Consider the following 14,061-nt stretch of genomic DNA (forward strand, 5'->3'; position numbering starts at 1 on the left):
GGAGTTCCTGTCGTGGCTCAGTGGTTAACGAATCTGACTAGGAACCGTGAGGTTGCAGGTTCGATCCCTGGCCTTGCTCAGTGGGTTAAAGGGTCCGGCATTGCCGTGAGCTGTGGTGTGGGCCACAGCCGCGGCTCGGATCTGGCATTGCTGTGGCTGTGGTGTAGGCTGGCAGCTGCATCTCCGATTGGACCCCTAGCCTGGGAACTTCCATATGCCGCGGGAGCGGCCCTAGAAAAAGGCAAAAAGACAAAAAAAAAGTATAAAACATTATTGAAACTAAAGAAGATCTAAGTAAATTAAGAGATATGCCATGCTCATGGATTGGAAGGATCATTGTTAAGATGTCATTTCTCTTTAAACTGATCTGAAGATTCAGTGACATTCTAATACAAATTCCAACAGGTGTTTGTTTAGACATTACTAAGCTGATTCTAAAATTTACATGGAAATGCAAAGAACAGAGACTAGCCAAAATAAGTTCGAAAAAAGAACAAAGTTGCAGAACTTATACTATCTGATTCCAAGACTTAGTATAAAGCTAGAATGATCAAGATGATGTGGTATTGGCATAAATAAAGGCGCGTCTATGTGTGTGTGTATAGAAGAATGGAGAGTACAGAAATAGACCCACACATATATGGTTAATTAATTTTCGATAAAATTGTAAAATCACCTCAATGGAGAAAGGACACTCTTTTCAACAAATGGTGCTAGAATACTTGGATATCTATATGAAAAAATTAAAAAATTAACTCAAGATGGATCATAGACCGAAATGTAAAACATAAAGCTAAAATTCTAGAAGAAAACATATGAATAAAATCTTTGTGACCCTAGGTTAGACAAAGCTTTCTTAGCTATAACACCAAAAGTATACTCGTAATGGGGAAAAAAAGATATATTGGACCCCTCAAAATTAGTAACTTCTGGTGTTTGAAAGATACTGCCAAGAGAATGCAAAGTCAAGCCACTGACCGGGAGAAAATATTTGAAAACCATGCATTTGATAAAAGGTTTCCAGAATATACCCTTAGATTAAAACAAAAAACAACTTAATTAAAAAATTGGCCAGTAGTTCCTATCATGGCTCAGCAGAAACAAATCTGATTAGTATCCATGAGGACACAAGTTTGAACCTTGGCTTTGCTCAGTGGGTTAAAAATCTGGCATTGTAGTGAGCTGTGGTGTATGTCGCAAACACGGCTTGGATCCTGCATTGCTACGGCTGTGGTGTAGACAGCAGCTACAGCTTTGATTGGACCCCTAGCCTGGGAACCTCCATGTGCCAGGAATGTGGCCTGAAAAAAAAAAAAAAAGCCCAAAATCTGAATAGATACATCACCAAAGAGGATATACCGGTGACAAAAAAGCACATGAAAAATTGCTCAACATCATTAGCCATTATGAAAATGCAAATTAAAATGATTTAATACCACTTCATATCTATTAAAACATTTAAAATTGACTGACTTCATGTCTGAGTCTGTTTCTATTTTGTAGATAGGTTCATCTGTGCCATAGTTTTGATTCCACATAAATGATATCATATGGTATTTGATTTCCTCTTTCTGACTTACTTCACTTGGTATTACAATCTCTAGTTGCATTAATTTGTTCTTTTCTTACAGCTGAGTAGTATTACATTGTATATATGTACCACTTCTTCTTAATCCATTCATCAACAGACTCATAGACATAGAGAACAGACTTGTGGTTGCCAAGGGGGAGTGGGGAGGGAGTGGGATGGATGGGGAGTTTGGGCTTGGTAGATGTAAACTATTACATTTAGAATGGATAAGCAATGAGGTCTTACTGTATAACACAGGGAACTATATTCAATCTCTTGGGATAGAACATGATGGAAGATAGTATGAGAAAAAGAATGTATATATATGTATGATTGGGTCACTATGCTGTATAGCAGAAATTGGCACAATACTATAAATCAACTATAATAAAAAAAAAAAGACTGACTACGAAGTATTGGCAAGGATATGGAATAACTGAAACTCTCAAATTCTGTAGGTGGGAATGTAAAATGGTACAACCTCTTTGGAAAAGTCTTGCCATTTCTTCAAAAGTTAAACATACATCTGCCATATGACCCGGACATTCTACACATGTTTTCTCCAAAGAGAAAAGAGAACATATATCCATATATAGACTAGTATACACATGTTCATAGCAGCTTTGTCATATCTCCAAATTGGACAAAAAAACAAATATTGATCAGCAAGGGCCCAGATAAACAAATTGTGGCATTATCCATACAATGGAATACTACTCAGCAATAAAAAGAAATAGACATTACAAAAGGGGTCAAGGAAACTTTTGGAAATAACGGATTGATATACTCTCTATCTTGATGTGGTGATAGCTGTTGCATGGATATATCCAAATATAGAACTTTCCAAATCGTACACTTTAAATATGTACAGCTTACTGAATATCAATTATACCTTAATAAAGCTGTTAAAAAATGCTATGCTCTCCTAAAGCCTGCATCTCAGGAAAAATCTTTAGCAGCTTAGCTAACTGAATACACTATCATCATTTATCCTTTCCCACTGAATCAATCAAGATTTTAAAATGTCATCTGAATGGGTATTAGCATCAATTAGATCTGTTCAGTCCAGAATCCTCCATTCATCTACAATGATGAAAATTAACTAACAAGCTGACAAAGCTCCTCTTTGTGCAAACACAGCTCCAGTAGGAAAGCCACCAAACCAGAAAGTCAAATCAGCCTTTTCTTTAATCACACTGAAATCCATTAATACCTGCAGATGAGTCACAAGTAAAGATGAATAATGCAATACATAAAATGCACATAAAGAAAAAGAGCCACAAAAGAATAAGAGCTATAAGCATAGATGATTAATTTATCTGTAGAAATATGTTTCAGAATTTACTTTTTAAGGTATATACAGATTATTTAAAAGGACAGGTGGTTTCTATTCTGAGCTGAAAGTAGGAGTTGTGCAATGTATAAATGGGTAATATGGAAAGCAGGGTGTAAAATAAGAAACTTCTACATTCACTTCATATATTTCATAATCTGAGAACATATTTATGGTTTTTGACAGAAGAAAAATGCAACCTCTCTTTTCTAGGTAAACTAAAAAGGAGGGGGGAAAATGAGGCTCAGAGATGTAAAAGATCACATTTTCTGTTGACTCAACTGGATTTGGAATTTAGTTCAATGTTTCAACCAAACCCAATTTTCTCTCTCTGCCTTTACCAGGGAAAGTCACCTAAACCTTGACAGTTAAAAATAATATACTTACCATAAAAATTTTCCAAACACAGTAAATAGAGAAAAAGTAACCCAGAAAATTAAAATATTTCCCTTTGAAAGTTTTGGAGTATTCTATTCTCTCCTGAGGGAAAGCAAACACAAAACATGGTTAGTCTCAGCAAAATATACATTATGTACCACAAAAATATTCCTGCCTCTGTGAATCACCATTCAGGCCGAATCAACAATTAAAGCCACACATGATTAATATTGAAATAATAGTTAAAAAGATAATAGTAACAGTATGGGCAATATTTATTGAACTATTACTTTAAGTCAGAAATTAGGACAAACACCTTACATGCATTATCTATTTTAAATTTCATAACAACTCTTATGAGATATGTTTTTTTAATTTTACAGATGAGACAACTGAGGCTTAGAGAGGTTAAATAACTTGCCTAAGGTCACCCAGCTAATGAATAGGGGAAGTTCGGCTCAGGTCTCTCTCCAAAGCCTATGTTAACCTCTCTTCTATATGGCTAGTTCTCTGAAGTGATCTTCAAAAAGGATTAAAATAGTTTGAACAACTTCAACAGATTTTGCATATTTAATTATATTGCATTTAAGGTGTAAATTGGAAAGTTACTTCTTATAGTTAGGTTCCTTCTTGATCTGGATCCTATAAAATAGGGCTAGACCATGGCAAATAGGTGTCTTCCTGCTCTTAAAATAGTATTACTAACTTTTAGGAGAATATAAACAACAATCAGAGGGGCTACCATAGGAGCTACCCTCTAGATCCTGGATCATCAGTAGGAAGGGGTGTGTATCACCTTCCTAGATGCTGAAAACCATCTTCTATCTCACTAATTTCTATTTTTGAGTGTTCCACTAAGGATTTTGCTACTAGTAGGAGCAACATCATGAAGAGTGCAGACATCTAATGCTTCATGGCTGATATTGAAGCTTATGAGGCGCCTCTTACACTGCCTGGCCATAGAGGATGCTAAAATGCTACTCAATCTCGTTTTCTCTTCAATCATATTGGTAAAAACCACACTTCAGTTTCCTTGCTCTGTACCTTGGTAGCATATAGATCAGCTGTTTCCAGAAAAAGCTGCCTGCTTAGTTCTTCCAAAGCATCCACTTCCTGTTGAATAAGAGTAAGATCTGGCAGAAATGGGCATCAAGGTTCAAACCATACAGAAGTTTCAAGGAATAGCAATGAAGAAAGCGTATGCTTTCGGTTTCTTCTATAGTGCTTATATTTTCAATTTCTTGCTTCATAGCTAGCAGTCAGAACAATTTTCCCAACCTCAGAAACAGCTGTACAAAAACTTTTCCATCAAGAGCATCTCCACCAAACACCTACCACTCAGTTTCTCACTAGCTCAAGTGACTCAGATAGATGGTTCTGTTTACTTTTGCTCTATTTAGTTAGATTAAGTCAAATGTAATCTTTGGAATCTCAAAAGGTTACATAATAAGAAAAACACTTATAATACAGAAAAGTTTTCTCCTGAATTATCCGAATAAGTACCATGTTAAAAAAGGATAATGAGACAACTATTAAAAAAAATGAAAAAATAATTAAAAGTTAAAAAAAAAGGATAATGTTTACTGAGTTCTAATGCAGGCTGGGATGTAGAGACATTACCTTCTTCAGTTCTTTACAAATATTATCTTCTATTATTCTCAAAACAATCCCATGAGATAGGTGTTACCCATTTTGCAGATAAGGGAAGTAAAGCTCAGAGAATCAAATGACTTGCTTAAAGTCACACAGCTAGCAGACATGAAAGCAAAGTCAGATCTGCCTTACTCCAAGGCCCGCTCTTTCCATTACGCTATGCCACTCTCTAATAACTCAGTAAATTTGTGCCATTCTCTCCATTTGGGAAAAGGCTCAGAGGTTAAATAATCCTGATACTTCTGTTGACTTGACTTCTTATTGCTAAGATAGCTTAAATCTAAACTTTGGCTTCTATGGATTTTTAAGTAATAAAAAAAGTAAAGATAGCCACTTTTACAGAGTTCCCATTGTGGCTCAGCGGTAAAAAAAAATCCAACTAGTATCCATGAGAACACAGGTTCGATCCCTGGCCTTGCTCAGTGGGTTAAGGATATGGCATTGCCGTGAACTGTGGTGCAGCTTGGATCTGGCTTTGCTGTGGCTGTGGTATAGACCGGCAGCTGCTCCGATTTGACCCCTAGCCTTGGGAATTGCCATATGCTGCACATGTGGCCCTACAAAGACAAAAAAAAAAAAGCCACTTTTAAAACAGAAGCCTCGACTTTAATCCAAATCCTCCGTCCTCTCTGTGATTTTCCCCACTATTACCCAACTCAGCAAATGCCCTTCAGTTCCTTCCCCAGTAGTGGCTGCTGCTGGCATGGTGCAGGCCACTGAACAACAGGGTCTAACTAGTTACATGTCCGCCTCTCCCATGATTGGGCAGTAAGCTCCTTGAGGAGAGGCTATCCTCTGCGCATCATTTTAACTCTTAGCACTCTGCCTGGAAAAGAAGATGGGAAATAAATGTTTCCTGATTAAGTGGATTTAAAGGAGTCCTTTTTTTTCCCTCTCCTGTAATTATCCTACTGTTTTTTGGTCTAATTCCTACCTGCATTTGATACCAGAAAGATATGTCATAATTTATAGCAAGAACAGGTTACATTCTTTTCCTCCAAGTTAGCAAAAGGAAATTTGTACTTCCTCAGGCCAGAGAAGGAAGCAGGAATATGCTATCTCACCCCTAGTACCCTTAAATTTTGGCTTAATAGCCCAGGAGCCACAAAGAGATTTGTTATTCAATATGGAAATCAGTTTAACACTGTAACCAGCCAGGTCGAGATGAATTCATTTACCCAGTCTCCTTGATTCTTTAAACCAAAAAGCCACTGGAGATACAGAGCTGCTTAAATTTGTTTAGGAATACTGACTGCTTCTGAAACAGGCACTTACAATCCCATATTCAAACTATCAGTATCGGGGAGCCATGGTTTTGTGGTGGTTTTTCAGAATTAGGAAATATAACAGCGTAGTGGAAAGAACTACACAGTTCTGGTCTTATCTTTGCAACAAACCACTGTGTGATAATTTCTATGAGACTATTTTCTCATCTGTAAAATGGAAAGAATGACTTGTTAGGACACCTTCAGCTCAAAGACAATGGTTTTATGATTTTATAATCTATGGCTGTTGGAAAGATGACTCTGTACACACTATTTCCTAAGCCTAGCCCTGGCCAGCTGGACTCTGATGCAGTCAGGTATCTTAAAGAGACTATCCTAATGGTACTTTTTTTTGCCCTTGGACCAGAATTGAGAGAAAGAATCAAGCAGAGGGACAAAGGATACTTTCACTTCCTGGTGCCGAAGTGGTAACACTCTTTATCATTCCCCAGAATCCTGATGGTTTGTTATGCACTTCCCCCTTCTGGAACATAGTTCTCCGTGTCATTGCCATCCTGAAATGAAAGAAAATATAATACCTCAGCAAGGAAGCAGGGATCCTCACAGTCCACTCTCATCTCACCCACTTCTCAGTCTCATATGTGCCCCTTTCATTTCCTGAGCTGTTGAAGGAAGGAATCAAATTCTGGACTCTCGCTTTTCTACTGCTTACAACTGAGAGAAAACTACCCTCTCAGAAGCAAAGTGGCCTAGCAGAAGGAGCACAGAATTGGAGAAGGCAATAAATGTGAGGACTGACTCTGCCACTTGGAAGCTATGCAGCCTTAGAGTTTTCATTTCCTCATTTCCAGGTGATAGCGAAGATCAATGAAACAATACATAAGAACTCATGCAGTCAACTACAAAGTACTGTACATATATTAATAATTATTACCATTGTCATTTAAGGACAAAATAAAATAATGGCTAACATGTTTAGCTAAAGGATCAGGTACAGGTTAGAAACACAATAAATGTTTCTTTCCTCCCTTTTCAAAAGCAGACAAAAGAAAAAAAACCCAGAAAAATTACATAAACTTGGCCTCTTCTAAAAGAGTATTTTCCCTCTAATGCCAATCTCCTCCTACCAATGAATAAATTGGCAGGCAACTTGTCCTTTCTCTTGTTCTGTCAGTCTGTGGAGGACCTACCCATTCAGTGGTAGCTGTTGGCATGTTCCAGCCCACCACAAGGAATAGGGTCCTTATGAGGAAAAATAAGGTCATTTGTGGATAAATGGTTACTTGCAGGGTACACTGGGCCAAGGCCTAAAGGCTTAAAATAAACCAGGATGAGTCTAATAAAAATAGAGTTGTAGAAGTAAAGAAAAATTTAACCCAAGGTTAACCTCAAAAGTGTGACAAGAGATAGAAGTGGTAAGGATGAAGAAGCAGCATTAGTATTCACGGTCAGGACCAACGCAAATGGTACCAATGGTACCAAATACGAAATGGTATTTCTGTGGGCTCAATTCTTTAAGTCATGGGCTAAAATGATATTAACAACAAAGAATATTAAGTGCGTCGGCTATATTGACTTAACTGTTTCCTCCTTAAAAAGACTTTTATCTGGATATGTAGTGAATGGAATATAACTTCCAAGTTCTGGCTCTTTCTGGCTTTTCCTTAATTACACATGTTTACTGAAACTATTGGAAGATGTAATTAACAACCAAGGAGAAGCTCAGACTGAGGGAGATTTTGACTTGGCAAGACTCATAAGCCTTAGTTTTCCTATATTCATAGTTGGGAAAGCTGGAGCAAGAAGGAAGAGATCCTTTCCCTCTCATTTAGAAGTTTGCATCAGCATACCATGCTGGATTAAAGGAATAATATTAAAGGTAACAATATTAAACTTTCTGAGATGTGGTGGAGAAACAATGTGAGGTACTACAGAAGCAGATGCTTTTTACCTTGAACTTTTCTTCACTATCATCACTACCACCATCGTGGTCATTAACCATCACTATTGCCTCTTTAATTAAAAAAAATTTTTTTTTGGTCTTTTTCGGGCCATACCCAGAACTCCAATGGAAACTTCTTACAAGTTGATAGTACAGTATCACAACCAGGGTAATACAATGATACAGTCAAAATGTAGAACATTTCCATCACTACGAGGATCCTTCTTCCTGCCCTTATATAGCCCACTTCCATACTTCCACCTCTAGCCCCTCTCTACCCCCTGGCAACCATGAATCTGATTTCCATTTCCATTCTGTCCTTTCAAAAATGTCATGTAAATAGAAGAATACAGCATATAACCTCTTGCAGATTGGCTTTTCTTACTCAGCATAATTTTCTAAAAATTCATCCAGGTTGTTGCATCTAATTGTAGCGCATTACTTTTTATTACTCAGTAGGATTCTGTGGTATGCATATACCACAGTTTGCTTCACCATTCATCCATTAAAGGATAGCTGGATTATTTCCATTTTTGGCTAGTATGAATAAAAGCGCTTATACACATTAAGGTACAAATTTTTGTGTGAAAATAAGTCTTCATTTCTCTTGGAAAAGCACCTAGGAATGCAATTGCTCGGTTGTGTAATAGTTGCATAGTTTTTTTAAGAAACTGCTAAACTGTGTTCCAGAATTACTATACTGTTCTACATTCACCAGTGAATGAGTGATCCAGTTTCTCTGCTTCCTTACTAGCATTTGTTATCGTCACTAATTTTTATTTCAGCCATTCTAATAGGTGTGTGTCATAATATCTCATGGTCTTGATTGCATTTATCTAACAGCTAATGATATTAAAAACTTTTTCATGTGCTTAATTGCCACTTATATACCCTGTACAGTACAATATCTGTGCATGTCTTTTGCCCATTTTCTGTTAGATTTTTTTTTTTTTTACTCTTAAGTTGTGAAAGTTAGTTCTTTCAAAACGTGGTTTGCAAATATTTTCTCCCAGTTTATAACTTGTCTTTTCATCCTCTTAGCAGAGTCTTTCATGGAGCAAAAGTTTTTAGGGTTTTTTTTGTGTGTGTCTTTTTTTTTAGGGCCACACTTGTGGCATATGTAAGTTCCCAGGCTAGAGGTCGAATCAGAGCCAGCATACGCCTCAACTTGGGATCTGAGCTGTGTCTGTGACCTATACCACGGCTCATGGCAATGCCAGATCCTTAACCCACTGAGCAAGGCTAGGGATCAAACTTGCATCTGCATAGATACTAGTCGGGTTCATCAACTGCAGAGCCACGATGGGAACTCCCAAAAGTTTTTAGTTTTGATAAAGTCCAATTTATCAATTTTTCATTTTATAAGGTGTGCTTTTGGTGTCAAGGTTACTAAGAACTCTTTGCGTAGCCCTAGATTTCAAATATTTCTATTCTGCCCCCTAAGTTTTATTTTTTTTCTTTTTCTTTTTTGCTGCTCCACCTGAGGCATATGAAAGTTCCCAGGCTAAGGGTCAAATCAGAGCTATAGCTGCCAGCCTATGCCACAGCCACAGCAACACCAGATCTGAGCCACGTCTGCAACCTACCCCACAGCTGATGGCAATGCTGGATCCTTGATCCACTGAGTGAGGCCAGGGATTGAACCCTCATCCTCATGGATCCTAGTCCAGTTTGTTAACTGCAGAGCCACAATGGGAACTCCTGCCCCCTAAGTTTTACAGTTTTACATTCTGAATTAATTTTTGCATAAGGCGTGAGACTTAGATTGAGATTCATTTGGGGAAAAAAAAAAATCTAAGGATGTTCAATGATTCAAGCACCATCTGTTGAAAAGGCTATCTTTCGGAAGTTCCCGTCGTGGCTCAGTGGTTAATAAATCCGATTAGGAACCATGAGGTTTTGGGTTCGATCCCTGGCCTTGCTCAGTGGGTTAAGGACCTGGCATTGCCATGAGCTGTGATGTAGGTTGCAGATGCGGCTCAGATCCCGTGTTGCTGTGGCTCTGTTGTAGGCCAGAAGCTACAGCTCGGATCTGACCCCTAGCCTGGGAACCTCCCCTAGCACGGGAGCGGCCCTGGAAATGGCAAAAAGCCAAAAAAAAAAAAAAGAAAGAAAAGGTTATCTTTTCTCCATTGAATTTCTTTTGCAACTGTGTAAAAAAATTAGTTGGGCATAATTGTTTGGTCTGAGTTCTCTATTCTGTTTCATTGATCTATGTGTCCATATACCTCTGCCAATACCACACATTCTTGATTATTACAGCTGTATACTAAGTTTTGAAATCAGATAGACTGATACTTTCCATTTCACTCTTCTTCAGAATTTTTAAGCTATGCTAGTTCATTGTTCTAAGAGCTCTACATGTCAGTCAACTCATTAATATTTTTTCATTTTACAGATGAGGAAACCAAGACATAAGGCAATAAGGAAACTAGCTCAAAGTCACACTGTGAATTGTAGGCCAAAGATTCAGATTCAGACAGTCTGAATCTAGAGCTTATGCCTTTACCCATTGTAATACGGATTTCTAGAAATGTCATTTTGAAAACATACATTTTAAAAGTACTTTTAGGAGTTCCCGCTGTGATGCAACAGAATCAGCAGGGTCTTGGGAGTGCTGGGACACAGGTTCTGATACCTGGCCTGCCATAGTGGGTTAAGGATCTGGTGTTGCCACAGCTGCAGCTTAGGTTGCAACTATGGCTTGGATCTAATCCCTGGCCCAAGAGAACTCCATATAATGTGGTGCAGCCAAAGAAAAAAATTTTTTTTATAAAAATTTTATTATTTTATTATTTATTACTTTTAAATAATAAAAACAACAATGACTGGAAGACTTTTTTTTTAAATGTAGTTGGAGAAAAGAAAGTTGAAAAGATTGAAATGAGGCATGAAAAAGTTAATAAAAGTATAGGACAATAAACTATTAAAACATCCAATGTAGAATACCCTCAAATATAAGAGTTATTATTTTTTATCTTAAGAGAATTCATCTAAAGTTAGGAAGTACGGTTGAAAATTTTCTTTCACGTTAGATTAGACATTCAGCCTGTCATGGCACACTAACTTAAAAATGAAGATGAAATTCCCTGTTAGCATGAAATCATAGTCAAATTTCCTTGTTGAGAAATTCTAATAGCACAAATTTTTGGTTCCTAGTCGGATTTGTTTCTGCTGCGCCAAGATGGGAACTCCCTAATAGCACAAGTTTTTAAATGTGTTAATGACTTACCTTTTCTTTTTGCTTATGATCATATCCATGGTTTGCAGCAGTCGCCGTTCCAGGGCTAGAATATCTGTGTCAGTCACATTCCTATAATAAGCACAATCTGTCAGCAATGTTTTGGGTTCCATCCTTGGGCATAACACAAAGCAGCTGGAGAAACACATAAACTTCAACTGTTACCCAGTAGTACAAGGGCCTGTACTTTTCTGGAGAAATTTAAAATGGCTATAATAAGCAAAAATGCTTTTGTCATTTTTTATAGCTAATACTTCTGGGATCTCAGTGAAGTGGAAGGTAACTGGCTCTCTTACAGACTGTCTTGGCTTTGATCCAGTGACATTTAGGATATATGTGTATGCACACTTTTTTTTTTGTCTTTTTGCTATTTCTTGGGCCGCTCCCGCAGCATATGGAGGTTCCCAGGCTAGGGGTCTAATTGGGAGCTGTAGCCACCGGCCTACGCCAGAGACACAGCAACGCGGGATCCGAGCCGCGTCTGCAACCTACACCACAGCTCACGGCAACGCCGGATTGTTAACCCACTGAGCAAGGGCAGGGACCGAACCCGCAACCTCATGGTTCCTAGTCGGATTCGTTAACCACTACGCCACGACAGGAACTCCGTGTGTATGCACACTTTTAACTTGGCATTGTTGTCTGCTCTATTACTTTGGTGAGGAACTGATTGGCTGAAGTTGGGATTAGCTCACATTACTGTCCTCTAGAAAAGTGCCATTAAAAAGTGGGAGTGAGGAGGGGCTGGAGAAAGTTATATTGAAATCGTCATTTTAAAAATAAATAACTGTAGGACAAATAACAAGGGCAAGCAATGTAAGTGATAAGACTTATTTAGAAAGATTCCTAGGTTGAACCATGAGGTTGCGGGTTTGATCCCTGGCTTTGCTCAGTGGGTTAAGGATCCGGTGTTGCCGTGAGCTGTGGTGTAGGTCGGCGGGCTACAGCTCCAATTAGATCCCTAGCCTGGGAACCTCCATATGCCACAGGTGCGGCCCTAGAAAAGACAAAAAGACAAAAAGACAAAGACAAAAACAAAAACAAAGATTCCTAGGTCAATGCCCATAAAGACAGAGGAGAATTAAAAGGCAGTGTCATGGATTCAATATTTAAAAATTAATGATGGTGGCATGATGTGATACATGGATTTAAGAAGTAACTGGGGGAAAAAAAAAAGAGACAAAGTTCTCATTACCTGAGGAAGTAGGACATGTAAGTGTATGGGCAGTTGACAGCACCAAATCCGGAAAGAAGAGCCATGAGAGTCACCCCAATCACACCTACTCGGCTGATGAGCTGTTCTATGGACAAGATCCCTAAAAATAGCAAAGCACATTAATGCCAGGTGATGTAGATTAAATGGTTTTCATCTGCACTGCAAAACGAAACATCATTAAAATAGTAACTAATTTATAAAAGCTAAATTTACTTATTAATATGTAGATTTTCTACAACAAATACATAAAAGCCTACTGATTTTCTTTGTATCCCATATGCTTCTAGAATCATCTCTTATTGAGTGATGGTAATAGTAAAATAATAAAAAAATAATAACTTATTGACCGTTTATTCAAGCTAAGTGTGCACCCTAACAAAGCAAAGTAGTACTTTTTAGTAAAAGCTTTGGCAAAAAAAAATTAGAAAGTAAATCTGCTGGAAAAGTATAAACAACAGGTAACACTTTTCACTGTAGTTATATTCAGTGTATACATTTCTCAGGGCATAAGCTATTTAGCTATGTCTTATTCATTTTTGCTACCAATAAACAGGTATACATTTAATAAATGGGATGAATTCATATATGAATGACTAACTCAAAGGTAAATATGTGAGTTTTAAATACTCAGTTGTATTCTAATTATCAATTGTTTCCTTTTATTTGAGAATGCTGAAAATCAACCCTAGCTAAGATAAATACTGTTGTTGATGTATTTGGGAAAAGTGAGAGAGAGAAATGCTAAGGATACCTCAGGAAGTTTGGCATCACAGGAACAAACTAGTTTAAATTTGTTTTCATTTCCTATTTCTAGGACAGAATGCACTACAGCCATCTACTCCTATGGCCTAACACTGGAACTGCCATTCAGGAATTCTATTCCTTTTGAAGCCGAACTTCTAACATTTGAGTCCTTTTGCTCCTTTATTTCCACTAAACCATTTCAGAGCTCATTGTAACCTCTGGTCTCTAGCCTTGTGCTTCCCCCAACCTTTCATTTCCTTCTTCACTGAGCTTGGACTCCAAGCTTGTATGCTTTAAGTTCTGTTGTCAGGGCTCTCAGTCCCCTACTTTCCTCCTGAAGCACTGATCTTGCAAACTTCCAAGCCTGGATCAATCTAACTGCTTTCCCTGTGCCCGTAACTGAGCTGCCCCAAACTGCTAGGATGCATACTGATACTGATGCCATTACAGGTGTACAGTCTCCAGTCTTAACAGAGCTCACAACAAACGCTCCTAAGGAAACCTTTTCTTGCCCTTGATCTGCAATCTCTCCCTCGTCCTCTTAGCAGATACTCTTTAATTTCTCTTTCCAATCTTGGTTCTTAACTAGTGTCCTTATTATATAAGAAAAGTTAATAGACATAAACTACATCTGCAATCATCCCTCCAACTTGCCCCCTCTTAGAACATCAGGGCGTTTGCAAGGCTAAGACTTCTCTATTTGGGCTTCTGATCTAATTTCCCCTTCATTTCCTCTAAAATCTTGTTCCATTGCCTGT

The 14,061-nt window shown here is 38.0% G+C and overlaps 1 protein-coding gene across 2 annotated transcripts in view; it reads right to left on the bottom strand.

Annotated features, from left to right (window-relative positions):
* The window catches only part of LOC125129754 (Golgi pH regulator), a 55,088-nt gene that overhangs the window by 14,308 nt on the left and 26,719 nt on the right, over window positions 1-14,061 (bottom strand). For both annotated transcript variants that reach the window (XM_047784833.1, XM_047784834.1), the window contains 5 exons: window positions 12,539-12,659; window positions 11,335-11,415; window positions 6,605-6,714; window positions 4,326-4,414; window positions 3,291-3,383 (listed from right to left, as the gene is read on the bottom strand). In XM_047784833.1, coding sequence (XP_047640789.1) covers window positions 3,291-3,383; window positions 4,326-4,414; window positions 6,605-6,714; window positions 11,335-11,415; window positions 12,539-12,659 — 494 coding nt within the window. The remainder of the gene's footprint in view (window positions 1-3,290; window positions 3,384-4,325; window positions 4,415-6,604; window positions 6,715-11,334; window positions 11,416-12,538; window positions 12,660-14,061) is intronic.

This window comes from Phacochoerus africanus, chromosome 6 (genome assembly GCF_016906955.1).
Source record: "Phacochoerus africanus isolate WHEZ1 chromosome 6, ROS_Pafr_v1, whole genome shotgun sequence".
In the NCBI taxonomy this organism is placed as follows: domain Eukaryota; kingdom Metazoa; phylum Chordata; class Mammalia; order Artiodactyla; family Suidae; genus Phacochoerus; species Phacochoerus africanus.